This window comes from Cetorhinus maximus, chromosome 3 (assembly GCF_964194155.1).
Source record: "Cetorhinus maximus chromosome 3, sCetMax3.hap1.1, whole genome shotgun sequence".
NCBI lineage: Eukaryota > Metazoa > Chordata > Chondrichthyes > Lamniformes > Cetorhinidae > Cetorhinus > Cetorhinus maximus.
Window position 1 is genome coordinate 187,879,600 of NC_135881.1, and position 26,913 is coordinate 187,906,512.

The 26,913-nt window shown below is 42.6% G+C and overlaps 1 protein-coding gene across 2 annotated transcripts in view; it reads right to left on the reverse strand.

Moving 5' to 3' along the window:
- cep72 (centrosomal protein 72) overlaps nucleotides 1–26,913 on the reverse strand; it is a 151,462-nt gene that overhangs the window by 77,742 nt on the left and 46,807 nt on the right. For both annotated transcript variants that reach the window (XM_078539453.1, XM_078539452.1), the window contains one exon: nucleotides 12,204–12,382. In XM_078539453.1, the coding sequence (XP_078395579.1) occupies nucleotides 12,204–12,382 (179 nt within the window). The remainder of the gene's footprint in view (nucleotides 1–12,203; nucleotides 12,383–26,913) is intronic.

Genomic DNA, 26,913 nt, shown 5'->3' on the forward strand with positions numbered 1-26,913 from the left:
TATCAGTTGCCTAGCAATTACAAATCATTAGAGGAATTGATTGTGTCATTAAATTGAATGGATACAGCTATTAAATATGACTCAAGATGTTGTGAAAATCTGGTTTGATGAGGCAAGTGGAAAGCTGAATTTTTTCAATAAAATATCTTTGGTGACTGACTGATAGCAAGAAAAAAGTGCTGACACCATTTTGCTGCATTGAATGTACCCGTTGGCATTTATTATAAGGACAACTGCTTATTCTAAGATCAAGTTAAACTAGGACACAGCTGAGTCACAGAGCTAAAGGACCCAAGTTTAATTCCCAGTCTGTGGTGAATGCATGATCTCAGGCAAAACAGCATCAGGAAAGCTATCAAGAGCTTCAGCTTTCCTGGGTTCAGCGCCTCTTTCCACTATAGTCACTAACACAGAAGAGGACAAGAGTAGAAATGTCAGGGGAACACTCTTCCACTCCAAGTTGCACAAACATACATCACTGTTCCTTCATCGTGGTTGGGTTAATGTCCTACCTAAATCCCCACTGACACGAACCATGATCACTAAGAGGACTACAGTGATTCATGGCAAAAACTCAGAACCACCTTTTCTAAGGGACGAAGTATGGGCAATAGATGCAGCCTGGTCAGTGACATCATTAACAAACAAATAAAGCAATCCACCAACACTGAAAGTTTTCTTGGTAGGGAATGGTTTCTTAGCTTTGTTGTCATTTGATGGTTAAAGGTCTTAAATTTCCACAAGGTGTTTACTAAAACTAAGGGTTTGTAACAGACTCCACAAAAATACTGGAAAACCCTTTACAGAAAATTTCTGAAGCCTGGGTCCCAATCCTGGCCTACTGCTACCAGCTGGCAGTGAGTCAGCAGCAGCAGCCAGCAAATAATGAAAAGGTGAATAAGTGACAACCACTAACTCACAGCTACACGGCTTACTCAAGAACAAGGGGAGCTTCACCAGTGTCTTGGCCAATATTTATTCTTCAACCAACATCACTGAAATAGATTATCTGATCATTATCACATTACTGCATGTGGGATCTTGTGTGTAAAGTGGTCGTCCCATTTCCGTCAGCAGGTCAGCAGCTATAAACAGTAACGTTGCCGTTCCAGTTCAGTATTTCATTAACAGGGAAGTACTTTGAGACGTTCCGAGGTTGTGAATTTCATTGTATCAATGTGATTTCTTTGCAGTGGCAGAAATAAAACCCACTAAACAATGACTCAGCGAGAAAGTACAGCAAAATACTAATATTGTTCTCCAGAGTTAGTCCAGATATCGTCCATAGGCCCAGCCAAACTGTAAGCCTCACTTATCGCTGAACTACATATACTGCATCTTGTACGCTTTCAATGTGATTAAGGTACCAGTACAGTACCTCAAATCTGGCAACCTCAGGACCCAGGCCGTGCCAGATTTCAGATATTGCTGGATTTTGGGTTGGGCGGTTCTGGCAGAGTGCAGTTCGGTTCAAGTCAGGTTGGGTGGGGTCAAGGGTTGCCTGGAGAGCAGTGCGTGAAGTGGTAAAGCCCATAACTAGTCCGGTGCCACACCGCACCAATACAGGGCCTAGCCTTGTCCAGGTAAGTTTATTTTAAAAATTTTATTCAATTAAAATCAATGCATGGAACATTATAGAAGTGTCCGGTTTTCGGACAACCAGATTTGAGGTGCTATACCTGTATTGTAATCAAAAAACTACTGCAGTAATGAAAAATAATACATGGTAGAGCAATGGATACTAAAAATCAACCTTTTGAAAGCACTTTCTATGCATGCCAGGAGAATAGAATGTAATGTGCAATCTCCTTATATTAGTTTCACAACTGACATATTAATTTTCTTAGATGTAATTAGAACATCTCAAACTCAAGTGCTGTTGTATGCAATGATATCAGATGTGCCTTTCCTTACTGGCATGACTTAACAGTCTACTTACTGTGAGGAAAGAGCCTCAGCATAGCATGCAACATTCTTAAATACATGGTGTCTCAATTATTTTTCCACTCCTTACAACAGCAAGTGCTGATAAGCTTCACAGCAACTGACACTAAAATAAGACACACTGGTCAATTTTGCATATTTTCTTTGGATAAGACTGCCTTCTCTCCGTCCACAACTTAATGGACTCGCTTTATTTCCCAATCTTCTGCACTTTTCTCCAACTGTGCCAACTGACGCTCAAGTGCTCTTAAAACTCCTGCCTTTGAGCTGGAAGGTTGTGTGTCCTGGTTGCTTTCTAGGGACTTGCGCACAGAACCTAAGCTGACACTCCAGCACAGTAGTAATGACATACTCCACTGTAGGAGGTACAGGTTCAGATGAGACATTAAACTGAGGTTCCATGTACCCTCTCAGGGGGACATAAAAGACCCCATGGTGCTATTTTGAAAGAGCAGGGGAGTTCTCCTTTGTGTCCTGGTCAATATTTAACACTCAACCATTATCACTAAAAACCAGATTATCTAGCAATTAGCTCACCACTGTTTATGGAACATTACTGTACACAAATTGGCTGCCAAATTTCAAACATTGTAATAGTGATTGCGTTTCAAAAGTACTCTATTTCTGGGACATCCTAAGTTCATGAAAGGTGCTATATAAATGCAAGCTTTTTTCTTCCAACAGCATTGACCTATGCAGGGACACAGTTCCACTGATGCCAACAGCTTTCCATAAAATCATCCAAGTCACTAGTATAGAGCACAGGCAGGGACTGGCAATAGGCTCTTTCTTTAAAAATAAAGGGATACCAATCCAAGTCTAATGTTGTCTTCACCAGATATCAGACTTTCCAGGGAGGGTCACTATAGTCAGTCCCTCCCTTGCAGCCCTTTGCCCTCCAAGCCCAGACCAATTGCAGCACCAAAAATTAACATCTGTCTAAATCTGATAACCGAACATAGACCAGAAATAAAATCTGGTTTCTAGTTTTGTACATTTGTGGTTATGCTGACACACCAAGGTAGTTACTCAACCTACAGGCTGGGATTTTCTTGCCCCCCCCGCCCCCCTCCCTCTGCCGGCGGCAGGTGGGGCTGGAAAATCCTGGCCGTAGACTCTCAGGCCATAATTTTGTCACCTATGTACTTGACAATTCCAGTGCTCTCCTGGCTGACCTCCCATCGTCCACCCTCCATAAATGTCAGCTCACCCAAAACTGTCCTGCGTCAGGCCTTGCTCCCCAGTTTAAAATTCTCATCCTGATGTTTAAATCCCTTCATTCAAAACCTTACCTCTCCGTACTTGTGGAATTAACTCCAGCGCAGCCCGACTACGCCACTCAGAAGTCCACATTTCTCTGACTGACCCACTGGGCAGCCCCTCACTCTTGATTTGATCGCTGATGTCTGTATCTTCAGTCACCATGTTCTAGAAGCTCCTTCATAAACCTCTTTCTACTCCTTTAAGACACCCTAAAATCTACCTCTGATCCATCTTGATACCTCCCCTTTGACTCAAAGTTAACTTTTGTCTAATTACATCTCTAAGAACTTTAGGGCCATTTTCTACTTTAAAGGTGCTACTGGTCTCTAAAAAGCAGAAATCCAACCTCTGGCTCATGAAATTGCCTGCTCTATTTTTGAAAACTAATAACTAAAAATATTAAGAAGCTGTCTTCATGGCTCAGAGATAACAGGCAGAATTTTGTCCCGCCAGTGGAGGCAAGTTCCAGTGTTTGTGGACTGGGAAAGTCCCCGAAATTGATGTTGTATTGGGATCCTGGTGTCATCCTGCCCTATTTCAGCTTATCCAACAATTTGGGATGGGACTTAAGGCGAGCAGGGAACCTCTTTGGATCTCTCACTAATTAAATTAAGCAGTTCAGCTATTTAGGTAGGCAGTTAAGACCTGTTTTAACCCAGAATCCTGGGTTTCCCGGACAGGAGGCCTGTTTGCCAACCAGTTAACAACTTGCCAGGGACACCAAGGAGAAGATCACCTGGAAGAGCTCGTTTGGTGAAACTGGCAAGCTGGGAACGATTTGATCAGTTACGCTGAACAGCTCCAGCCATGGCCAGGTGAGACTGCTGTTCAAAGCACTTCTCTCAGAGAGTGCTATTGCTGCATGAAAAGTGACTGCCAACTTCTTGGAAGGCATGTTACCTGTCTAGCACTTCATCCATCTTCATCTGCACTTCCCTGCTACCAGCCTTCACCATAGCATGGGAGCAGCATATGCAGCTGCACCTTCCACCTCTGCTGAGGGAAAGAGCAGAGGCCAAACCACCAAGAACATCTCCAGAAACAGCAGGAGCAAAACAAGCAGCAGCACCGGCTGCCTTCTCCTCAAATGCATGCCCCGCGATAGGGCAGAGGGGATGGACAGTGAGGCCAAGCTGGGAAGGAGGCAAGATCCCCAACACAGGCCCTACAGGTTGAGGATCAGCTTGCAACATGTCTGTGCAACAGTGCCTACGGACACTCAGGCTCTCATGGCAGGTAGTGGCTGACACTGCAACAGCCGGGAACAAAACCTCCTTTCAAGTGCACCAGGTGAGCATGCATTGTTAATGGCCGACAAGGTGATAGTCACTGGAGGGCCATTCTACAACCACCCAAGCCATCATCGCCTCTCACCAAGTAGTGTTTTCTCTTCTGCTGCAAGGGGAGAGAACAGAAAGACCTGAGTGTTTGATGGCATGTGAAGAGAGAGGAGGGAAGGACATGTGGGTGACTGCGTGGGTGACTGTGAGGCATGGATTCGAAAGGGTAAGAGGCTGTGGGTGAGTGCAAGTGTTGGCTGCAGGAAGAGGAATGAATGAAGCTGCAAGGTGTACTAACCTGAGAATTGCTGTGCAGGAGCACACTGAGCAAGTCAAAGTGTGGAACTAAAATGTTGTATTTTACCACTCATCCATCATGCCCTCCTGAGGTCTGAGATTCGCTTGGTGCACTGTCTCCAGGTTGAAGGGACTGGACTTCTGCTGATCACTCATCTACGCCTGCTTGGTTGGAGAAGTTTTCTTCTTCCCTCAGTCCTTAGGAGCACTCAGTGCAGTCTCTCAGTGCCTGCAGGAGGATCTCCAAGTTAAAATGAGACACCTGGGGGTAGGGCAGAGGCAGGGTGGGGAAGTGGGGCAGCCTTTGCAGGTATCCTCTCCATTCTTGTGTTTGCTGCAGCCTCAAATTGCTGACAAGCCCTTGTAACCCATGCCATGTTCCGTTTAATTAGAAACCATTTCTCTGACAGAATAGATACATTTACCTCCCTGCCCTCCTTGGTTATTTGGGAAGCCCAGATCAGGATACTAATTGGTTTGGTCTGGGAAAGAGCAACAGCCAGGCACGCAAATCAGTGAGTTGGGTTCACAACCCAAAAATGATCCTACCATTCCAGCTGGGACTAAGGTGAGAATATTCCACATAATGTTTCTGTTAGCCATACAAATGAGCAACTTCAATTTCCAATCCACAGTCATTTAACTGATCTCACCTGGGGCCACAGTTCTGGTGCTACAGGGCTAGGGAGCAGGTCTAATAAACAGATACATACTGGAAGTATGCAGATGCCAAAACTCACTTTCAAAATTCACACATGAATGAGGTTATCGAAGGGCAACAGCTTCTCAGAGCTGTACCCCAGTGAGTCGGCCAACATCTTCACAGGAAAGAGGGAGTGAAGAAAATTGGAAGAAAACAAATGCTTCCTTTATGATGATATTCTCTTACAGCACAACAGCTGACTGGGTAGCAGCAAGAAATTCCAATGCCATGGAATGGGGAAATGCAACTTTTTTTGATTCCCCACACTGTTGGGTTCCCTACTTCAGCCATGGGTAACCAGGTGCTTTTTCACAGTGCAAGGGACAGACAGCACCTAACCTGAACTATTCAGAATGACACCTAGACAGAGTATGCTATTCTCCTCTCATTTCAATCACTGTTCATAAACAAAACTGGGTGACCATGAAAATATTTGAAAATAGAGGGATTATACTAACAAATTTTTTTTTTTAAATCCCAAACTTCATGATTGTTTCTGCCACATGATAACAGATGAAGGTCAGTATTTCCTCCTTTGTGTGGGGTTTTCTTAGCAAAATTTCAATGAAGCCAAACTGTGCAAAAAATGTGAGCAAGAATGCTGGTTTGTGAGGGAACAATGCCAAAGAGAGTCACATTGCAGATTTTCCACTGTATATGATGCACCAAATGTTAGTTCATGTCAAGAGTAATTAATCAGACATCTCATTGACTAAAATCTTGTCAAATCGAGGTCTAACTGGTCGTCTTTAATCTCTTGCTTCAATTCACACTATTAGTGACAAAGAAGGATGTAGCAGTTTGTGAATTTAATCTTTTACACATTTCACTTTATGGAAAGAAACAGCAGTGATAGTGCAGCACACTGAATTACCACTAAATGGTGCACACTGGTTTAAACCCCCCCACCCATTCAATAATGAGTCTCAATTGTGATGAGGCATCAGATGAACTTTAGACATATTCCTGCTGGGAGACAGAAGAAATTTCCAGGCGATGTTGCCATTACCAATGGTGTGTACCCTGTAGATTAGGATACAAAGCAGCACTCATGAGAAACTGGGAATAAATCAGTCACAGGCATTTACCACCTATTTAGAGTGCTAGAGAAGGAAGGGGAAAATAGAAAATAAATTTAGTAGGCAGTCTTTTAGGTTTATCTTTGTGCTAATACTGGAAAAGCAACAAAACATCCAGCTTTGTTCCTTTGAGATATTCATTCTTCCTATGACTGTCCCTTTGATTAGTGCGACCCACTCTTTGTTTTGGATTTGTGTCAGGTATTTATTACAGTTCAGCCTTTCACCCTCCACCCTTGACATCACTGCCTGCCAGCATATTCCCTTTGGCCAATCAAATTCTTCTCTTATGTATATTGGTAAAAGATGGTTTCCATAAGCAGAATGGATGTTCTATGATCTGAACCCTGTGACTGGTCAGCATTAAAATGTTATTCCAATTGCAATACAGAGGAGGCTGAAAATTACATGTGATATTCACTATGTTCTCCTGCTTCTTCCAAAGGGCAAAAAAATCATGGTCAGAACATTGCTTCCAGGCCAGAGCTAAGTCAAATGTATTTATATGTTAATGACTACGGCCCAGATCTTCCAGTCTCCGCATATTTGTATCCCGGGGGTACCCTGAAAGATGTGCTGGGGGTCTCCTCGAAAGTCCCAATGCAAGAACTCTGTGGGAATTGCCAGAGAGGTTTCAACTTCCGCTGGGCAATTCCTCGGAATCCGGAAGCCTCTGAAGAAAGTCTCCAACTCTGAGTTAGAGTCAGAGGCTTCAAAGGGTTCTGACTCACTTACAGAATAGTTATGCAGGAAATGTTAGACAGGAAGAAACCATATCTAACTCCTGGGTATCTATACAACTGACACCCCCGACTCCCCACTGACCACCTCCCCTACTGACTCCTCTCCGACCTCTATTCAATGTAAATGGCAATTACATTGCATAGCAATTACATTGTTAAGACATCTACTTGTTAAAACAGGTGATGGGCATTGGTTTACCTATCAAAATAGCGCAAATGGGTACAGCTGTGACACTCTGGTGTGGAAGGGACGGGCAAAATCTGCTGCACTGAAGAGCTGTCTTGAGAATAAACCAGCTTGAGGTAAAAGACTAGCTTTGGACTTATTCTTCCATGACAAGCACTTATTGTGAATAACACCTACCACCTTGCCACCCTACCCAGCTGGCACCATACCCATCCTGCCACCCTACTTAAATGTCCCAAAGCTTTTCAGTGTTTTATTGAATGAAGACTTGCCAGAATATGGCAGCCAGTGCTGTAAAAAAGGGGACGTGGCTTGCTTTACCCCGACGATCCCGTCTTACGAAGAAGGGCTCTGAGTACAGGAAAGCTCTGCATTTCTGAAGAAGCCTGGTTTGGAAGTCCAGGCAAGAAATGAGCAGCTCCAATGCTGTGTAAAAAAAAAATAGGAGTGGAGTGGCAATTTAACGGGGATTGCCATTCCTGGGAAGATTTGGCCCAATATGGAAGATACATATTACAAAAAGATAGGCTCAAAATTAAAAAAAACAGAAATTAAAGTAATCTATGAGAAATTAAAGGCCCTTTTAAAGATTAAGAGTCTGATAGCATCAAGATTTCTGTGATGAAAGGGTAGATTTGTGTCACTGTGAACTTTGGACCTTCCAGCTGCAATGTGAATCTCATTCACCAAGTTCAAATTTCCTGGAAGACTGTGGGAAAATTCCAGAACTTATTCAGCCCCAAGACTTCTGAAGCCAGAGCTGTCAACCGTCAATTAGAGACACAATAGTAGGGAATTATTGCACAGAATGCAAATAAGCACATCATCTGGGTTCAAAATGTGATGCGAGTGTAGTTCCATCAAACATGAAAAGTTCTGCAATAGGCTTTAAAACTGACTTCAATTATATTTAGCAGAAGTCCTTTGCCTGGTAACGAAGTGAAAATACAGAAAACCATCTAGGAGGTATCCCCATCTACATGGGAGCCATCTGGCTAAATGACCTTGTCTTCTGCATTCAGCAGTTAATTACACTAACAAAGACATGAAAGAAATCCAAGGTATTCAAAGTTTTGGCCTTGCGCTGCAACTTTGGGATTGCAGCTCACATCTTATCTATTCAGCAGGAGAAAGGGATAAGATCTTAGTTGCCTCACTATTGTAAGGAAATAACGAATTTCAAAGGAAGCCTGCCTGTGGAAGCTCAGAAAGAGCCTAGAACCATGGGCTGTTCCCAGGATCTTTGATTTGACAGCTCATCTTCAACAGAAACAATCTGGAGGGGTCCCAAAGTCTTCAGCACTGATCAGTCAGATAGTTCAAAAAATGAAATTAACTTCTAAAGATTCAGGCTTTATTATTTTTGTAAGCTGATATTTAATGAAGTCAAATAATGTACTGCTGGTTTGTTATGATATCTCTACTTCCAACCATCCATGCTTCTTGACGTGAAATCTGCAAGTTGTTTGAACATGATCTAACATTGTGATACAGTAGTGTATGCTGGCATCCCAAATGGTCTCCTCTGCAAACTAGTTAGTCCTTCAGCACATTACCCTCCCCCCACACTTGTGTACACCAGGGTAAAAGCTTACATGTGCAGGGAATGGGATCTGCTTATGGAAGCTGTTATTTTTTGCATGCTCAATTTTAATGTGTTTTTCTTTTATTTATTCGTTCACGAGATGTGGGTGGGGCTAGTTAGGCCAATATTTATTGCCTGTCCCTATTTGCCCTCCAGAAGTTGGTAGTGAGCGCCGTCTTGAGCTGCTGCAATTATGTGGTATAGGTACACCCAGAGTGCTGTTAGGAAGGGAGTTCCAGGATTTTGAGCCAGCAATAGTGAAGAAACGACGATATAGTTCCAAGATCATGTGTAGCTTTCGGGGGGGGAAACTTACAGGTGGTGGTGTTCCCAGATATCTGCTGCCCTCGTCATTCTTGGTGGTAGAAGTCATGGGTTTGGAAGGTGCTGTTGAAGGAGCCTTGGTGAGTTGCTGCAGTGCATCTTGTAGATCGTACACACTGCTGCCACTGTGCATCAGTGGTGGTGGGAATGAATGTTGAAGGTGGTGGCTGGGGTTCCAATCAAGCAGCCCGCTGTGTCCTGGGTGGCATCAAGCTCTTTGAGTGCTGTTAGAATTGTACTCATCCAGACAAGTGGAGAGTATTCCATCACACTGCTGACTTGTGCATTATAGATGATGGACAGGCTTTGGGGAATCAGGAGATGAGTTACACGCTGCAGAACTCCCTGCCTCTGACCTGGTCTTGTAGCCACAATATTTATATGGTTGGTCCAGTTCAGTTTCCAGTCAGCGGTTATCCCCAGGATTTGATAAAGGGGGATTCAACAATGACAATGCCATTGAACGGCAAGGTGAGATGGTTATATTGTCTCTTGTTGAAATGCCATTGCTTGGCACTTGTGTGGTGTCAATGTTTCTTGCCAGGCATTAGCCCTAGCCTGAATGTTGTCTCAGTCATGATGCACATGGACAAAGACTGCTTCAATGTCTGAGGAGTTGTGTATTGTCCTGAACATTGAGCAATCATCAGCAAACATCCCCACTTCTGACCTTATGATGGAGGGAAGGTCATTGATGAAACAGCTGAAGATGTTTGGGCCTAGAACACTACCCTGACCAACTCCTGCAGCAACATCCTGGGACTGAGATGATTGACCACAAACAATCTTCCTTTGTGCTGAGTATGACTCCATCCAGTGAAGAGTTTTCCCCTGATTCACACTGAGTTCATTCTTGCCAGGCTCCTTGATGCCACACTTGGTCAAATGCTGCCTTGATGTCCAGGGCAGGCAATTTCATCCCACCTCAGGAGTTCAGCTCTTTTGTCCATGTTTGAACCAAGGCTGTAATGAAGCCAGGAGCTGAGTGGCCCTGGCAGAACCCAAACTGAGTGTCAATGAGCAACCTATTGCTGTGTAAGTGCCAAATGATAGCACTGTTGATGACCCCTTCCACCACTTTGCTGATAATTGAAACTGAAAGGGCAGTAATTGGCTGGGTTGGATTTGTCCTGCTTTTAGTGGACTGGACATATCTAGGAAATTTTCTACATAGCCGGATACATGTCAGTGTTATAGCTATATTGGAACAGCTTGGCTAGGGCCGGGGCTAGTTCTGCAGCAGAAATCTTCAGTACAATTGCCAGAATGTTATCAGGGTCTTCAGATGTTTCTTGATACCATGTGGAGTGAATCTAACTGCCTGAAGACCGTCTTCTGTAATGCTGGAGGCCTCAGGAGGAAGCCAAGATGGATCATCCACTCGGCTGAAGATTGTTGCAAGTACTTCAACTTTGTGTTGTACACTGCTGTGCTGGGCTCCCCTATCATTGAGCATGGGAATAGTTGTGGAGCCTCCTCCTCCACCAGAATTCACAACTGGATATGGAGAACTGCAGAGCTTAGATCTGTTCCATTAGTTGTGACAGCTCTCCCAATTTTGGCACAAGTCCCCAGAAGTTAGTAAGAAGAACTTTGCAGGGTCCACAGGGATGGGTTTGCCATTGTCATCTCGTGTTGGGGAATAGCTGCTAATAACACTTTGATCATGTGCAATTCAATTTTTGCCAATAGCTGATCTCTGCATCCTAACTTAGTTCAAAAGTAATCAAAATGGCATGGCCTTACAGATGACTCACATTTCCTAAGTTTTTTCCAAAGAATTTGGTAACAAGTGACGGCTTCCATTTGAACCCTAGCCGTTCTGAAACTGTGCAAGTAAGGGACAGACATCTTATTTTGTCATAGCTCTCATGACATCCTGTGCTTTCAAATCAGTTTTTAAAATGAAATATTTTGTTGAAAACAGTTAAAGTCTTCTAAAGTGACCTATATACATAAACTCTGTTAATTACACAGAATTGTAACCATGCCAAAAATTTGGTGAGTTGTAACTGAAAACATTAACCTAAATTTTAATGACGATCGTCTTCCATCACCATGTGGCCTTGCATTTAGCCTTGGATAAGTCTTCATTGCTTGAAGAACAGTCACTGATCATCAGCTCTGTTCAGTCAAAGATTTCATGGTGCAAAAACAAACTTTGATCCCTCCCTTTGTCATTCAAAAAGTAATTTATTTGCTCATTGTGCTGCATCTCCCCAATCTCACTCCACAAAAAATGCACATTCAAATGCATGCAACAAAATCCATCATTGGAGTTTCCAATGTAACAAAAACATCTTAACATTAAATTATGTTCTGAGGGGCATTTCATCACATTCTAATCAGAGAAACACTTTCAGTTCATTGACTTTTACCGCACAGAAACAGGCCAATTGACCCAACAGATCTCTGCCAGTGTTTATACTTCACACCAGTTTCCTCCCACCTTCCTTCATCTCATCGTATCAACATATCATTCCAAGCCTTTTCCCCTCATGCACTTACCTCACTTCTTAGATACATATAATGCTTCTTATTTACAGCAACAGGAAATTCCCAATGCTGAAGGAATCTACCTTTTTCATATTGCTTAGCTCTTGTAAAGCAATTGCCCAGCAACAAATGACCGACTAATCACCACAAAATATATCAGGACATAACTTCAATGAGCTAAATTAGTTTTTATCCCTTCTGTGGTGTTACAGAACGAACGAAGGTATCAAGCTATATCTTTAACAAAACGCTGAAGTCTATTTTTTATATGACAATGAAAATACATTTCATAATATCCTTACCCTGCAAGTTATGTAGCTTGGCCTCGGGAGCACTTTTGGCTGAACCTGTGATTCCGGCGGGTTTGTTCAAATCCCAGCCACACTTTGCGATGAGATTCAAAACAGCTTCATCATCCTCATCAAGTTCTGAGCATTTCTTTGTCAATGAGTTTATAAATTCGACCCTTGGATGTCTAGGCCTACAGTAAAAAGAAATGAATAATACAGAAGGTAGCTAACGAAAAGTATAATTTATATAGTATTTTAATATAGCTAATTCAATAGAAACTCAATGGCATTCACAGCTTCCTGTTCCCATTCCTCTTTAGTAACTCTCCTCCACTGAAAAAAAATGTGATGGAGTTCGGGTGTAAAGTGCTTGGGGCTTTTCAAATTACGTGGGCAAAGACATGTCTGGTGTACCATTAGGCCTGGTCGATCAGAAGGTCCCAAATTTGACCTTCATCCACATTGAGATGGCTGATTTGCTGTTGTGACACATAAATAATCTCAATGCCTTGGGTTGGGGAGCAGGGTGAAAACATCAGCCTAGGTTGTTGCTCCTAACTATTATCCAGTGACCTCTGCAGGAATGTGGCAACGTATGGTTGTCAACAGAAATTCAGGATTGGTTTGGTCACCTCCAATGACCAAAATTACTTGGCAACATTCTCAGCCTAGGATCCAAAAAAAAGACACTTCAGGAATATACCCCTCAATGCCCACTGCAAGCATTAATAGCTGCAAGGAGAAGAAGAACCAAAAAGGGAAAGGAGGAATGAAGAACAACGCAAACAATGTAGCCAGATGCTGCCTACAGTGGATCTGATTCCATTGGTACCAGCAGCTCCAGTACGCTGTCAAACTGGCCATTCTTTATCAATGAGCTAGAACAGTTCATGGTGATTCAATCCTGCCATCATCCAATTTTGAGAGAATAGGCTGTCTTATTCACATTCTGCTAATGTTAGAGAGAATCTGCTGTAGGTAAATTTCTGAAGTGCCTTTGATGTCCAATTTTTAAAGTTTAGCTTCACATTGTACCAAACCAAACAACGAGGGAGTAAGGAAGAGCAAAGGCATTGGGAAAAAAAACAGCGAAAACAATATTGACAACTTTTATTAATCATATCAGAACAGCAACTTGCATATATAGCACCTCCAACACGGTAAAAAGTCCCAATGTGCTTTCTAGGAATGTTATCAAACGAAGTTTGACACTGGGCCATATAAGGAGATATTAGGATAGATGACCAGGAGCTTGGACTGCGATGCTTAAGAGGCCACAATTAGTGGAGCACAGATATTTCAGAGGATTGCAGGGCTAGAGGAGATTACAAAGGTAGGGAGGGGTGAGCCCACGGAGCAGGTTGAATACAAGAATGAGATTTTTAAAATCAAAGTGTTGCTTAACCAGGAATGACGTAGGTCGGTGAGCACAGGGAGGATGGATGAACAGGGTTTTGTACAAGGTAATACACGGGCAGTAGAGTTTTGGACAAACTCAAGTTTATGAGGGTAAAAAGTGAGAGTCCAGCCAGGAGTGTGTTGGATTGGTCAAGTCTGAAGGTAACAAAGGCCATGAGGCAATATATTACTATAACAAGATTGAAAGGGGGAAATTAATATGGAAACAATAATTGGAAAAAATAGAAAAGGGGAAAAAATTCAACTGTATAAGTGGGCTGTCACATGATTAGCACTAATTAACAGTTATGATCCTTTGCCAGTTGGTATGATCCAGTTAGGGACCAATAATGTTTTGTCTACTTCAAACCAGGTTTGAGATTCAAGACACTTTCCTAGAGAATAAAGCCACAAGATGCCACAGGTTTTGAACAAAGTAACTTTATTATACAAGGTCAGAAAGATAAACAATTTACAACATCTATCTTATGCTCCAACATTCAGGTTTAATATAAGATACATGTGAATTGACAGCAAACTGTGGTTGAACACACTACACAGCACAATAAATAGCAAATGCGGCCAAGACACATCCCATGGATTTCTCAGCAATCCACCCAGATACCCAGATGTTCGTAAATACTGTGAGCCAACCAATCTCGTTAAAACTCTGGCAGCCTCACGAGGGGCTCCAAACTTTTACTTTCAAAAATCAAGTCTCTGAATTCCCTCAAAGCTGCTCCAACTCGAACAGTCTCAATGACTGCACACCTTGCAGGGTTTCAACCTCATCTCCCGAGACTCTGTCCCCCTGGATTTGAGCCTGCACTCCAGCTTCTACTTACTGGCATAATTTCAGCTCTTTAATAGCCAGCTAGCTTCACTGGGCTGGCACTGTCCTGGATTTCGCCAACCTCCAATCGCCTCACCTACATCAAGTTATAAATAGCTCCCAGGGCTTCTTCTAGACCCTAATCCTTTCCAGCATCCAGCCAGTGACCTTCTGCCACCTTCTCAGCTCCCCAGGACTTCTCCTGAGCCCTAACTGTACGGAGCTATCAAAAGGCTCCTGGGACTTCTCCTGAGCCCCAACTACACAGGTCCAGCTAACAGCAACACTTTTGCTGCCTGGAGCCTAACAGCAGCACCTTTTCTGTATGGCCTTTTCCCCTGTTATCAAACACTCACTCTCCCCCGGCACACAGAGATAAATAGAAACCCAAGAACCTTCTTAAGATGCTGCATCCATCTCCATAACTATGTAAACTTCTGGGGCTCACTGAATGCTTTTAAACAAATAGTAACTCAAACTCCCAAAACAAAACAACTCTCTGAGTTGCATTTCTTTGCAAGCAGTGTGGATACTTCCCATCCAATTCTCCTGCTGAGAAAGCCCATCTGCTGTTTTATGATCTAACCTTTCTAGCTGTGAACCTCTTAACATGGCCCCAACCTTTTAAGTGTAATAGTCTTCAAGCTGCTCTGGGCTTTAGTTGCATTTAGCCCATTTTCTACAGTTAAACATTTATCTTAACAGAACTAAAAATTACCCCTAAAATATTATGAACCATGAACTAGGCATTTATAATACAGTAATAGCAAGGATAACTTGATATTTACATGCTTTAATTTGTTGATCTCTTGTTCATGCCACAATTTGGCATGGCAAGTGTCATAGAAGAATATGAAATGAAATACAATACTGATACTTCAGATAGTCAGCTCATTTTGGCATGGCACTGAATCATACAGACTAGCAGAGTCCTAGTTTCAATCCCTTGCCTGTGTTGAATTGTTTTCAGCAAGAATATTATTACTGATGTTGTTTAAAGGGTGATGGTGGCGTAGCGGTACTGTCACTGGACTCGTATTCCAGAGGCCTAGGATAATGCTCTGGGGACACAGGTTCAAATCCCATCATGGGAGCTGGTGGAATGTAAATTCAATTAATAAAATCTGGAACTGAAAACTAGTCTCACTAATGGTGACCATGAAACTACCATCGATTGTTGTAAAAACCAGCTGGTACACCATTGTCCCTTTAGGGAAAGAAATCTGCCATCCTTACTTGGTCTGGCTTCCATGTGATTACAGACCACAGCAATGTGGCTGGCTCTTAACTGACCTCGGAAATGGCAAGTTGCTCAGTTTAAGGGCAATTAGGGCAATAAACGCTGGCCTTGACGGTGACGTCCACATCCTATTTACATTCCTGGACTGGCAAAGAAGAGTACCAGCTTGGGTCCCTGCTCACTACCATGACACTTGCTGCAGAGTGCACATGTGGGGGCATTATGTGAAGTGATAATTGGGATCAAACGTGGATACTGGATGGCTCAGTAGCCTGATGGCAATCACTGTCTAAAATTAAACAAGTGAACTTGCAAAATGACACTGAGAAAAATGCTACAGGACCACGAGCGCCTGAAAAACCACACCCCTTATTAATTAGCTTCAGGAAAGGAACAGAAAAAAAATTCTCAGTCATATCACTGCATAAAACAAATTCAAATGTGACAACATAAATGCAGACAGAGACATCTTCTTAAGAACTTAGCATTAGTCACAGCCCCTAAGGACACAGGAGTGTAACCAAGTATTAATACACACAATATCACCAATGTGGACTAGCAGAATCTGCTATTAAGAACAGGGCTTTGTGTTCCCTGAAATTTAGACAATTTATAGGGACATAGATTTAAAGTAATTGATAATAAATTAATTAAAAAAGAGGGGAGCTGAGAATATTTTTCACCCAAAGGATTGTGGGGGTCTGGAACCTGAAAGGGCAGTTGAGGCATAAAGCCTCATCACATTTAAGCACTTGGATCTGCACTTGAGATTCTGGAACGTACAGGGCTAGAAACCAAGAGATGGAAGGTGGGGGAGACTAGATGGCTCCTGCTTGCTTGACATAGTCACAATGGACCAGGAGGCCTCCTGCTGTGCCATAAAGCTTTCTTCTACTCTGGACAGCAGCAGACTCAGGGAAGATAATAAGCTTCTTCAGGAAATATATAAAAGAAACTTGATAACATGTTCAATATTGCCACAAACCTTAAAACCAGCCTTTTTCTGGGTTCATACTTTCATACCATTATTGTCTATTCAAAGCTGCCCATACTGATCCAAGCTCTAGTCTATTTACATACTTCCCATTTGCAGATTTCTACTTGACCAAAATCAAAAAGATTGAACATGTACTGAAGGCAAAACACACACAAATTGATTTGGCAAACCTCACATAAACTGATTTGTGACCAATGATTGAAGAGAATGGGCAGAAAGGGAAGTACCTTAGCATCTCTCCAGGCAGGAAAGTTAATTTAACCTGTGACTTGTCAGCCTTTACCAATTCGAAAATTCTCTACATAATCTGGGGGAGTAGAGCCGGCATAGGCGCCAATGAAGATCTTGAGATATCCGTATACAAACAGGAATCAAACTCTAACATTCTCCCTGCTCCTATAAGTCACTGCTTTGAGCCCTGCATTGAGTTTAAATGTACAACATTAAAAGGCAGCATCAACAGGTTCTTTCATAGTTAGCTGCTGGGATGGATCGGTGGCTAACATTGGTAATTGGTTATGAATCTTGTGACTAAACTGGTTTTGGTGTTCCAACAACATATTCTTATTTTTTGATATTAAAACTGTCAACAATAGAATTCTGTAACCATTTAAATCCGAGTCCCAGAAGTTAAGCTCATGTGTGTACATACTCTCCAGTGTCCTCTCAACCTCCAATTATCAGCGCAGCAATCAGGACAACACACGTCAGCATAAGATCGTACAAAGATCAGAAAGATACATACAATCAGGGTTGCAATTTGGCATATCCAGTTCATCCTTCCTTAGAAACCTACAATTCTCTCATCACAACATTCACATGCCTCTCAAATGACTGAGCTTTTGCCTACAAATCCCCACTAGGACCATTTGAGCAAAAATAAGTGTTATTAAAGTAAAATTACGTCTTCCAGTAGGACCAGAGAAAAGGGGACACAAGGCCCTGGATGATGGGAGGGGGAGCTACAGTGACCATGGGAGGTGGCAGCTCAATAGTCCTGGATGGTTAAATGTTGGGTACAATAGGTAGCAGATGTCAATATTCAATACAGTATGGGAATCCTTGACACAAGAACCCAATTCCCCTTTGTCAGCAGGAACTGGTTTTAAATTCCTTTAAAGTCCTTTGAGCATTTTTAAAAACATCAATAGCTCTCAAATGTTTTTAGAAGTTCTAAAACTATTGAATAACTTTGAATCCCCATTTCTGCCGACAGCAACAACCTGCCAGATACAATTCTATGAGGCTGTACAGAGAGCCACTGAGCTGTTAGATGAGACCCAAGATGACTCTCTACCTCACAGTCATCCATGGGATCTTGTAGTGCACAAAGTACCTTCAGCTACATGTATTTATACGGCAGTTACAGAGGAAGGGAAGACAGTGTAAGTCCACAAATAAAACAATCAAAATCATGGATTTAATTCTTCTGCTTCACTTGGTCATAACTATTATGGAGCCTGAAACATTCATTTCAAATAAGTATTGTCAGCAATGGATCCTTAAGTGTCGTAACAATAGGAAATTCATTCACTTCAATTTACAGAAAGGAAGAAAACAAAGTGCCCCAGATATATCAGTGCAGAGATTTAAGCTTAAATATTGATACAATGAGGAGGGATCGTAATGCTTCTTCTGATTCACCGTTGCGCATATTTATCCAATTCACTGTCATTTATTCATTGTAATCTCAATCCCTGAGGCAGGTTTGCTCAAGGCCATTCTTAAGAATGTTTAAAAACCTTTGCTATGAAATGGGCAGGGCATCATTCTCCAGAAGCTGAGCTTTACATTGCAGCTCTTTCAGTGAAAGTAGTTGCCAAGTGGCAATTTCACTTATTGACGTGGATGACTTTATAGCTCTTCTTCCAAGTAGTTCTTCCCTTTCTTGGAACCAGTTTATAGTTCAGGAAGTCATTCATCTCATCCTATCTGTACTGACTTTTTACTTCAGCAGCCAACCTGCACTCAGAACTGTGGTATATAACCAGTGTTTTGTACAAATTTATTATCCCTTCCTTTCTGTATTCCGTATCCCCATATTTATAAAACCTAAAACAATGGGGTTTTTGCAACTTTTTGGGCTTTATGTAACTAAACTTCTCTTTTCATCCATAACTTTCTATTTCTTTTCATTCAGAATATACTCACATTTCTCTTTTTTGCTTATCAAAATGTAGTACCTTACAATTATCCACATTAAATTGCATCTATCTCTGTCTGTATCTTTCCTGAAATCTTTCACTGTTCTCCTTCCTGTTTGTCAAACCTCATACTTTTGTGTTATTAGCAAATTTCAAGATTGTGCCCCCTATGTCCAAATATAAATTATCTAAACGTACTGAGAATAGCAGTGAGCACAGCACTGACCCCTGGGTACACCACTTTTTTTTCTACAATCGAACCAACACTATTTTATCCTAACCTATCAACATTTTCCTTCAGCACAGGCCTGGGTCACTGTAATAAGCCTCATGAGAGAACCCAGTAAGTAATTTTCTGAAAATACATTCACACTACCTGTACTCCTTTCTTTACTCATTAATTTCAATTGAAATTATGGATTTTAGGAGTTTGTCCACTAAGGAGCGGTTAAGGTTGCGGGGCAGGGAGGGGATGGCGCCGAAGAAGTCGTCTGTGCTCCTTAAGGGCAAGAAGAAACCCGTCTGGATGTTCACTCTCATCCTCTCCAACCCAGTGGAAGATGGGATCCTCGACTGCAGCAACTTTGGTTCTCTTCCCTAGTCTGCCTAGGGTCCTTCCCTAGTGTCCCATGATTTTGTTTGCCATAACAGGAGCAGTTTCTGCGGGAGAAAGTGAAGGTTGGTGGGAAGGTCGGAAACCTGGGCAACGTCGTCCAGATCGAGAGCCTGAAAAACAAGATCACTGTCACCTCAACCAGAAAGTTTGGGGAGCACCAAGAGCAGCAGGGTTAGGAAGGTTAGGTAGTTGCACAACGTGGGCATGGTTGTTCGTCACTTGTACATAATGTTCATTTTTGTAAATAAACTCCCAAGAATGTATCCTTGCCAATGGCCCCTTGTTATGATGAGTAATGTTCATGTCACTCAGATGTGAAACCTTGGTTCCTATACAAGATAAAGGCAGGTGTCTCAGTTCAGGGCCTCTTCCCTGTGCAGTGTGTAACCTTCAGACCAAAGTGATGGTCCAGCTTCAAACTCACTGGACACAATAGTGATGCCTTCACCTCGATGGTGCTCGTCATTGCTGCCAGAATATCGTGGGCAGGCGTCACAGAGTTCCGTCATTCTCTCTGTGTGCTCTCAGCACCTTTGAGGTGGGGCTGGCCCCCATCGCTTCAGCGTCTGTGACCGGTCACAGTGTGCTCCCAAAGGGGTCAGGTACTGAAGGCTGACAAAGGATCAGATGCATTTAAAGTTTTACAGCTGCGTCTCCATGATATGACCCTGATCAGAGTGCAAGCGAGCTGCCCTCAGCCAGACAGGAGTCAGACATTCAGAGGCAATGTGAAGATCTATGGAGTGTCCTCACTGCATGCTGTCATCATCCTCCTTGAATCTAGTGACTATTAGGGCCTTTGCTGCGTCTCCATGACATGAGCCTGAGCACTGAGGGTACGTGCACTGCCATCAGCCACACAGGAGTCAAACATTCACGGATGCAGGTGAGGATGTTAGGATTGTCCTCACTGCATCACGTCATCATCCTCCATGAATCTTGGAAACGAGCTCAGGAGGCGCTCATAGCCGCTTCATCTGGCCAGTGCGATGGCCTCACCGCTGGCATCCTCGCCATCGAGGATCTCATCACCATCATCCCCTTCGACGTCCTCCTCATTGGAGGAGACGTGCAGCTCTTCCATCTCCTCCTCAGCCTGGTCCTTCCCCCCGTTGTAATGCCAGGTTGTGTAGCGTGCAGCAAGCTACAATGATGCGCGACACCCTCTGGGGACTGTATTTGAGTGCTCCACTGGACTAGCTGAGGCACCGGAACCTCATTTTCAAGGTGCCTATCAGTTGTTCCACCAAAATCCGGGTCGTGGCTTGAGCCTTGTTATACTGTTGCGCTGCTGCAGTCTGAGGTCTCCACATGGGAATCAGCAGACACATCCTCTGTGGAACACTTGTTCCCGAAGAGCCAACCCTGCAGCCCCTGTGGACCCTGGAAGCTGTCAGGGATCTGAGACCAGCTAAGGATGTAGCAGTCGTGAGCACTCCCTGGGAATTGTGTGCAGACCTGTAGGATGAGTTTGTGGTGGTCGCAGACCAGCTGAACATTCAGCGAGTGGCAGCCCTTGTGGTTGATTGCTTGTTGTCACAGAGATCTAAGCAACACAGGAGTGCATTTGATGGCATACTGCATCTGTGGAAAATCAGAGGTCGGACAATCCCAGCACTCTTGCTTCCTGACTTTGCTGACCTTGGGCGAAATGCACAAAGTTGTGTCTTTGCAAAGTTGGCATCCGTGACCTCCTGGATACACTTGTACATGGAGGCTTGCGAGATGCCACACAGGTCACCTGCGGAGCCCCGGAAGGAGCCACTGGCGTAAAAACTGAATGCCGCACACATTAATTTGCAGTCTGTGCCCCAGGGTGAAAAGTTCTGGACCATTTAGTGGCACATGGATGCTTTTGCATTGCTTGAGTGGGCAGAAAAACTTCAGAGGCCTGACTCCAAGCATGTCAATGGAGCTGCTGCTGAACAATCTCAGCTGTGGAAGAATGCTTACTTTTGACAAGCTTTTCCAAGTACTTAGTCGCTTCCCTTACCCTTCCTCCCAAATCCCCACATTGGCATGTTCAGCTCACCAGCTACACGCCTTTTAAAGGCAATCGTGAAACATGCCATGCTGAAGTCACACCGACGTGGGCAGTAAATTTGACACGGGGAATGATTCCAGCATGCAGGGCTTAAAATGAGATGCTGAATTATTGAAATTAGGTTCCCAACATGCGGCAATGGGAAACGCGGCCTACCATTAACGGGTGGAGTGAACGATTGTAAACTGGTTTCCCGACAGTGTAAACCGATTTTTGGCCTACTCTCTATATTGTCCACTCACGCCCGCCATGACGCCCGCCGCCATTGCGATTGGATGATTCCGCCCTAAATTAATATGAAGTTTCACTACTGCTCCACTTTTCTCAAAAACTATTTGGCTCCTTTATACTCTAGTATGGTAAATATAATTTATATACCATGCAACTGTTCTGGGACAGGACTCAATTCTCATTGTTACTCGCTACCATTGTCAAGGGAACATCCCCTAGTCTTGCTTTCATGAAATCAAACAATAACACATTACAAAGAGGCCACTCAGCCCATCATGTCTGAGCCAGCTCTTTGACAGTTATCCAATTAATCCCAATTCCCTGCTTCTTTCCCATACCCCTGTAATTTTTCCCTCAAAATACATATCCAATTCTTTTTTAAATGTCATTATTGAATCACCACCCTTTCAGGCATTTCAGTTTGTAACAACTCAATGTGTAAATCAAAATTTATTCATATTGCCTCCAGTTCTCTCGCCAACAATCTTAAATCTGTGTCCTCTGCCACTGGAAACAACTGCTCCTTAGTTACACTGTCAAAACCATTTAACATTTTGAACACCTCTATCAAATCTCCTACTAACCTTCAGAGCTCTGAAGAAGGGTCATACAGACTCGAAACATTAACTCTGTTTCTCTCTCCACAGATACTGTCAGGCCTGCTGAGTTTTTCTAGCATTTTCTGTTTTTATTTCAGATTTCCAGCATCAGCAGCATTTTGCTTTTATGTCCTATTAACCTTTTCTGCTCTAAGGAGAAGAACCCCAACTTCTCCAGTCCCTCCACATAACTGAAGCACTGTAACTCCTGCCGCCAACTGGAAAGGCGTCAGGAACAATGGCAATTGTGAACTCTGCCTGCACTGCGGTCACCAACGCATGTGCAGATTCTCAGAACAAGTTAAACAAGCGAACAAGTTAGAAAAGCTTTGTACAAGTATTTCCTACACAGCCCAGTTAGCTCAGTTGGTAGTTAATGGGACTCAATCTCAGGGTCATGGTTTCAACCCCCATGTTGAGTGATGGTTTTTTATCTTAAATATTTTCTTCAAAAACTTTTTTTTTTAAATTAATTTTTTACCAATGGTGAAACTCCACAGTTAAGAACATATGGTTTTGGTTTCCAAGACGGGCTCTCACTCGAACTAATTGGTTGCTGGGGAAAAAAATATCTATTTTTGCCATTACCCGAACCTGACTGTTAAAATAGTTGCTCTCCAAATTTCTGACGTTGTTGTAAAAGGTACAGTTGTGAGACAACAGCTTGCAAAAAAGTGAATAATTCAGCGACAGAAAGCAGAGCGCACTTAAAAGTATCTCTCATTTTAAACAGCCTGACACGGACACTGCACCTGTATATGTGAAGTGCTCACCTCGTGCTGTGGCACAAATAAACGCAACCTAACTGAAGTCCCTCATCCCTGATACCATTCTAGTCAATCTCTTATGCACCTTCTGCAAGGCCTTTACACCTTTCCTAATGTGTGGTGCCCAGAACTGAATGCAATACTTCAGTTGTGGTCTGACTAGGGTTTTATAAAGGTTTAGCATTAATTCTGTGCTTTTATACTCTTAGCTCTGCTTATAAAGCCAAAAATCCCATTTGCTTTTTTAACAGCCTTCTCACCTTGTCCTGTCACCTTCAAAGATTTGTGTACATACATCAAAGGTCTCGCTGTTCCGGCACTGCCTTTAATATTTAGTTCAATTTCAGTTCTTCATTCTCCCTAAAATGTTTATTTCACGCTTCTCTGTGTTAAATTTTATTGAATATGTGCCTGCATGCTTTACCAGTCTGTTTAAACATAAACTTTGCAAAATGGACATGGCCTCATGAGCTTGGCAGAGATTTTATGCTTGCGAAGCAATCAACTTTATTTATTTGGAGCCAGTTAGAAATGTAGTTATTCTTAAAAAATGATCAATAGAGCTATAGAATGCTAAACTCTAAAGAGTAAAGTTCAAAAAATGATAATTTACTTCACAAGCACCATATAATCATTTACCCATTGGGCAATTTTGTGTTATATTGTATTGTAAACCTAAGCTCAGGAAGTTTGCAGAAAAGAGCTATATAAGTTAATTAACAAGCCCTGGGGAAATTACTATACAAGCTTTAATATCAGCAACTATTAATAGCTCTCATTCCTCATATATTGCTCTGCTTATGCAAGCAGATCTATTAATAGGATGAATATAATTTTCTTCGGCACATTTGAATACTATTTTTCCCCAATAAATGTTACTCAATCCAAATTTACAGCTATTTCTCCGAAAAGCTTGGAGATAACAAAATGCTTTAACTTTCTGGCAGTCTTAAGTCAGGGTTTGAGCAGAGTAGGAGAATCGGTTCCTTTTTATACATTGTCTGAGAATCTATAGCTTGATGCTCGGAGTTTTGTTTAGAATCTAAAAAGACTTGCATTTATTCCTGATCACCAGACGTCCAAAGCATTTTACAGCCAAATCTTCGCATTGTGGTGTGAATGTCAGCATTTGTGAAGTTTAGAAATGCTGCATCCTTGAGCACCCTGCTGAACACTCCCTTCACCAACCCAGCTCCCACTTGTCCCTCTTTCCATATCACTTTCACTTTTCCCCATCAGTCACCCATTTCGTAAAGAGCTCTCTGTCTTTTACTGATCTTGATCTCCTGCTCCTAGCTGCCTCTTCATCTGACCTTCTACTTTCTCACCTCTTGCCCGCTCACCACGCCTTCTTCTCCCTTATTCCTGAACTCTGTTCTCATCTGCCACTACAGCTCTAACATTTGAAACTGCACGTGGGTCTTGGTTGCTTCTGCTGCGTAAATTGTAGCCCAAATGGAACAAATATTTACATTAAATATCCATACTTAAAACATTCAACCTATCAATCAACTAGATCAACTCATTAGCAGAACATCCTTTCACCCCTTGGCCCTGGTTTCCAAACCAGCCAGCGTGACAGACTTAAAAGTCACCCTTCTCTGCTGGCTATAAGGGACCTGTATGAAACAAGTCCAAGCATTTTTAAACCAGTTTTGCGAATGCAGGTCCACTGTGCGTAGGTTAGCAAACTCACTCAGGCAAGCCACAAGGGTGGTTGCTGCGGGAAATGCAAAATGCGCATTGATGTAGCTGAAATGCTTACGTTAGGACAGAATAAAGGGAACTTTAAACCGCCCTAATGCTGTACTTGACAGGTTGGTGCTGACAGCAGGTGCCAATAGTGCAAAATTAAGCTCTCAGGACTGATGTCTCCCACCTGGCTTTGCTCTCATTTTGACCTTAAAAAGGAGCAGGAAAAAAAAAATCTCACTTTATGGCTTATTCAGAAAAAAGGTACCGTATTGTGTAGAGGTCAGTATCAGTAAAGCAAGGTTCTCTCTTGGATCACTGGTCCATAATGGGTCAGTTGGTGTCAATCTGGGTGACAGAAGGGACAATACAACTTACCTCAGCACCACTGCCCTAGAAAAGGATAAGGAGCCAGGTGTCTCACCCCTGATTTCTAAACCAGTAACCCCTTACTAAAAATTGAGCAAATATGGATACCAGATAAGGACAGAGTGTGGTACAGCTCTGATGCCCCTTGTGTCCTATTATCTCCGACACTTGCATGTGGCGAGTGGTCACCTCACAAGATACTAGAGGGCAGCCAGAACCTGTGGAGCCATTTCTTGTTTGCTGACCAGGACTAATAAAACATGATCTGCACTAAGGGGCGTCCCATTGCCTTCAATTAATAATTTTCTACGCAGTTAAAAAATGAAATAAAATCATAGGTGATTCAAGTCTGAATAAACCATTAACATCATAGTGTGGTGCCTTTATATATCAACATACAGCTGCAGCCTTTAATTTCCTTAAACAATATTCATATGCCAATACAAGGTTCTATATGCAATTAGTTGACCTCCTCCTGGCTTATAGGAAAGACTATCTGATTCAAGGGGAGGTTTTATTATTATTTTGGTTTTACATTTACACTTCTCAGATTATTTATTTTTCAATATTAATTTTGCAGCTCAATTTTAGCCTCGCATTGTTAGCTGTGCAGATTATATATTTAAGTACAACAAATTGTATTTTAAAAATCCTTCTGTGGCCCCACCCTTCCCATCTCCGTAACATTCCCCGGTGCTACAATCCATTGCTCCCAACTTTCCGCTCCTCTGACTCTAGCCTCTTGAACATCCACCTTCATTTGTCCCACTATTGGTGGCCTTGTGTTCAGACAGCTGTGTTTCAAGCTCTGAGATAAATACTGTGAGAAGATTTAATCACCTTGTAAGGCAAAGACTAGAACATCATTTAAAAATAGAAATGGAATAATTATATGAAAAGGAGGAATACAAAATGGTCGGAAGGGAATGAGGTTGCAGGGGTTAGTGCGAATGACTTCCTATGTTGTAATTTCTGTTGCTATGAAAACTCCGTTATTGAGCCCCACCCCATGGCCTCAAACGCTGAACTACCTGGCCCTTGTGTGATCTTTGTTTGGCTCAAGATTGGTTTTGACATATGAAGTCCAAGTACAGATAGAGCCGGATTTTCATGGACTCAGGGAGACTCCGCGAACCTTTAAAAATGGCAGGAGGAACACAGTTGCAGAAGTCCTGCCTTCTTTTCCGACAGTTTTTGCTGATTCTCACAAGAGGGAAACTGGAACTTAGGAGGGCCATCTGAACCTAGTGCTGAGTTCAAACAGAATGCATTTTGACTGTTGCAAGGCCTTAACCGACAGTGTGGGAGTCACAAATTAATGGAGTCGACATAAATACTACTGAAGGGTGGATAAGTTTTGTTACACTGTGAGTGTACCTACACCACATTGACTGCAGCAATTCAAAAAGGCAACTCAACACCATCTTCTCAAGGGCAACTAGGGATGGACAATAAACGCTGGCCCAGCCAGCAAAGCCCACATCCTGTAAAGGAAAAAAAACCATCATGATCTGAAGTTTTTTTTAAAAATCCCCCAATTTTTAAACTGATTTAAAAAAAGGCTACTACCATCAGTGTGAGTTTTAAAAAAAACATCCTGATGGGTTGCTTCGATTAACAGACCATCTGTTGCAGGTTAGAAAAAATATTAGTATTTGATTGTTTCAATGTTCTTTGACATTTCCCCAAGGGTTATTATTTTGTCGTTATAAATTCTTGGCTGAGTTTCAAAAGCTACAATTATCTCAGCAGGTTCTGAGTTCAGAGTTCACAGTCTGATTGACTGTTCAAAG